The sequence below is a fragment of the Pistacia vera genome, unplaced genomic scaffold (assembly GCF_008641045.1).
Source record: "Pistacia vera cultivar Batoury unplaced genomic scaffold, PisVer_v2 Contig213, whole genome shotgun sequence".
Classification (NCBI taxonomy): Eukaryota; Viridiplantae; Streptophyta; class Magnoliopsida; order Sapindales; family Anacardiaceae; genus Pistacia; species Pistacia vera.
Genome location: NW_022196017.1, coordinates 101,603 through 105,709, shown reverse-complemented (window position 1 = coordinate 105,709; position 4,107 = coordinate 101,603). Strand labels below are relative to the sequence as shown.

The following is a 4,107-nucleotide window of genomic DNA, read 5'->3' as shown; positions in this document are numbered from 1 at the left end:
AATAAACTCTTTGGAATGAAAACATCATCTTTATTTCAATAGTTATTTCTTTCTTTAACCATACACAAACATAGCTTAAAACATAAAGGACCTAGCAACATTTTTTTACAAAATAGTGAAGTTTGTTCCCTATAAAATCTAAGAAATGACAATACTTGTACCTCCATCTTCTGTTGAAAAGCAAATGACCAATTACACCCCAGAAGCCCACCACAAATCCAATTGGCATGCTTACATAAAACTAGATCACTTCACGTTCATCTCCATTTTCTCCTCTTTTGTCATGGTTTGGCATTGCATTAGTCGTCATAGTGCACTTCTTAGGAAGCAGATCTCCACAAAGTTCATTGCCAGCAAAACAAGATGCATCAAAACTTAGTAATTGAGTGCTCAAAGGAATCCTCCTCGTGAGGTTGTTGTTGGATATGTTCAAGTGACTCAAAAAAGACAAGTTCGAAATACTGGATGAGATTTCACCTGAAAGCTGATTACTAGAGAAATCAATGGATTCTATAGATGTCATAGTACCAATGGTTGTAGGAATTCTTCCGGTCAGAAAATTATTTGACAAATTCAATGTTTGCAATCCTTTGAGGTTTGTAACTTTGATAGGAATCTCTCCAGAGAAATTGTTTTTGGAAAGGTCTAAAATTCTTACCAAATTAAGAATGGTGCTATATTCATCCATTTTACCTTTCATCACAAGGCTTGCATCCTCAATAAAGTTACCACTTGTAGAATTTGAAGAAATTGTTATTGTGGTTCTTAAAGGGCACTTTATTGGCATCATGGTACTGAAATTATTGACACATCTTGGTATGGTTCCAAAGAGATTCACTTGTAGAGAAGACAAATGACAGAGTTCTGTTGGCAAAACACCATGAAATTTGTTTGAACGAAGGTTGAAAATTGTAATTTGTGAAAATGTTTCTCCGATCTATGATGGAATTTTTGTTAAAAATTGATTTCCACTCATGTCAAGTATCATTAAGTTATTGATACTTTTAAGTGAAGTCGGTATTGTTCCAGAGAAGTTGTTTTTTTAGAGGTGAAGTGCTTGAAGGGAACTTAAATTTCCCATGGAGGTTGGAAGGTCACCAGTAAAACTATTGTTACCTAAATTTAGGTACAATAAGTCATGCCAATTCATCCAACAATCGGGAAATGCTCCGAATAACGCATTATCTTTGAAGCTGAGAACTTTAATTTCCTTTGACTCATTTATTCTGTAACATAAAAATTGGGAAATGGATCCTAAATAACTGTTATTGGAAAGATCTAGACCAATCAACTTAGAGGATATAAGGGGCAATGGACCTAACAGATTATTCGAATTCAAGAAAAGTGATTCAACACCGCCAACATTAGTTAAATTTGGAAGTCCTCCAAAGATTTGATTGTGAGAGAGGTTTAGAAAAGACCATTGGGACTTCCAAAACCCATTAGGTATGGTATCTAGAATTCCTGAGTTTGATATATCCAACACTGTTAACTTATTTTGTGACTGAAGCCATAATGGAAATTTAAGCCCTAAAAGACAAGAACGCAACTCTAAAGTTTCAAGTTGAAAAGGAGGATGCCAATCAGGACTAACTTTTACTACTACTGAGTTTTCAGATGCATCAAAACTGAGCAGTCTCGTGAGATTTGCAAAATGAATTTTAGAAAGAGTTCCGTCCAATTTGTTATAGGAAAGATCTAATTGTTCTAAGGACAAAAGTTTGCCTAGAGACAACAGAATAGAACCAAAAATAGAATTGTTCTGTAGGTCAAGATGGACTAGATTCTTAAGTTTCCCCAATTTATTAGTGAAATGACCAAAAAGTTGAGATTGATGCAAATCTAAAACCTGTAGCCCCTCTGATATACATCCTGAGAAGATATCTAGAACTTCAGATGTACTTTGATTTAATTTCACATCGGATAAAAAGATTGATTTCAAGTTGCAAAGTGTTCCAAATGATCTTGGAAGTCTCCCTTCAAGTTTATTTCTTGACAAATCTAGGTACTCAAGGAGGCTTAATTTGTAAAACCAATTGGGAAATGCGGAGTTGAAATCATTATCAGATAAATCAAAGTGCCTCAAAGAAGTCAAGTTTTGAAGTCCATCAGGAAAAGGAACTCGAAAAGAATTTACATTTAGTGAAAGATAGACTAAATCATTAAGACCAAGCATCCAACTAGGAATTGTATCACCTAATTGGTTAAAAGAAAGATCAAGGATAGTAAAAGACGAAAAGTTTGCAATGGGTAGTGGAGGAAAGTTAGAAAGCTGACAAATTGACAATTTCATCACTTTCAAAACAGAGAGATTATTTATCGCTTGCAACCACTCAGAGGATTTGCTAAGATCCACATAACTTAAATCAAGGTGCTCTAGCAAAGAAAGACCAAATAACCAAAAAGTGTTCTCAGCATACAAAACATTCCCACCACCGAGGTCAAGATATTTCAGGTAAGAGAGATTTCCCAATTGATGAGGAATCATTCCTGAAAATCCAGCTCCAGAAAGATCAAGATACCTTAACTTTCCCATAGAACCAAGAAATATAGAAATCTGAATTCCTTCAAAATAGTTTTTGCTTAAGTTCAAGTAAATCAAATCTTTCAAATCAAGCAAAGAGGGATTTATCTTACCGCCTAATTCTGACCTCCAAAAAGCTTCGTACTCAGAATCATTGTGAGGATTTTGAAGGTGGAGCTGGAGGACATGACCTGTCAAGTTGTCACAGACAACACTGTCCCATGTGCAGCAATCTCCATCACCACTCCAAGAGGTAAGCCAGTTTGATGGATCTTTGAGCTCTTGCTTGAACCTTAAAAGTGATTCTCTCTCACTTTCAATGCAATTCAAGTGGGTGTTTCTATTGCTGAAGCTAATATCGATGATTGCTAAGGTTAGTAACTCAAGAAAAAGAACAACAATACTCATGGTCATTGAAACTCTGATTAGAAACTATTTGACAGGGCATGTGATGAGAACGTTGTCAATAGCATTCTATATATATAGGATTATATGCTCCATAATCTCAAAATATCTCAGCTTCCATAAATTTGAACAACCGTGTTGTAGGTCCAGATTAGATTAATTTGGAATTTTTTCTGCATGAAAGTTGCAGGAAATTTCCTTGAATACAACTTTTGATCAAAATTTCTTAGAGTGGGCCGGCGGGTTGCTATTACAGTAGACTCTAAGTCAACTAAAAGAAGTAATTATTTATCCAATATATGATACTTCAATTTTTTTCTCATTAGTATTTATGATGATCTTAATCCTAACTTTTATTAGCTAATTTATTTTATAATAGGAGAGCTAAATCTAAGGATTCCATAGCGTAGAAAATAAAAAGAAAATTAATATGAAATGGATTAATGGTTCATTTGAAATAATTAAACCCATTCATAAGCTTTGTTCTGAAATATTTTTGCTTGCAAGTTGCGTTCATGGTATCGAAATTTCTTTATCTGATTGATAATATTATGTGGATTTTAGGAACACAATTTCATATGGTAATTGATGAGTCTAAAATTCAATGGAAGACTCAATTGTGGGATGTGATGGATTGTTTACCCATAAAAGATTATTGTTTTACTCTCTGACTGACTTAGAAAAGTTAAGAGTCTCCTCTGATAGAAAAAGATCAAGCAATCTTTTTAAATTTTTCAAAAGGTCTATACTTTGATAGAATCCATTAATGCTTTTTATTTCAAAATTTTGGAAGTTACGTCTGTTTAGTGTGACTTCTTCAACAAAGTTTATTAGAGTAAAACTTGTAAAATATAGTTTTTTATGAAAATTTGTTAATTGTTTGGTTAAAATTAAAGGTGAAAAAGTAACCCCCCCGGCCGGCCCGCGGCGGGTTACATGCTTTGGCCGGCTGGGCTCAACCCGCCAATTTAGGGAGAGTGGCTGGCCCAGCCCGGCCCGCCAGCCCTAACCCGCCAGGTTAGGCACGGTCCGGGCCGGTTAGCCCGATTTTTTTTTTTTTTGTTTTTTTTTATTTTTTTTTGTTTTTTTATTTAACTTTTCAAATAAATAATTATAAATATAATTGTTTTTAGTTAACTTTCTAAATATCAATAATTCTTCAATTCAATTTTTTTTTG

General features: G+C 34.2%; 1 protein-coding gene across 1 annotated transcript; it reads right to left on the bottom strand.

The window, feature by feature from the left end:
* Positions 1 to 1,042: 1,042 nt before the first annotated feature.
* On the bottom strand, positions 1,043 to 2,932 carry LOC116129689 (receptor-like protein EIX1). Its single transcript, XM_031415416.1, has one exon. It carries the CDS (start codon positions 2,930 to 2,932, stop codon positions 1,043 to 1,045), a length of 1,890 nt encoding a protein of 629 aa, XP_031271276.1.
* Between the last annotated feature and the right edge of the window lie 1,175 nt (positions 2,933 to 4,107).

Excerpts from the sequence above, each read along its gene's own strand:
- LOC116129689 (XM_031415416.1), bottom strand. The coding sequence starts at position 2,932 with ATGAGTATTGTTGTTCTTTTTCTTGAGTTACTAACCTTAGCAATCATC.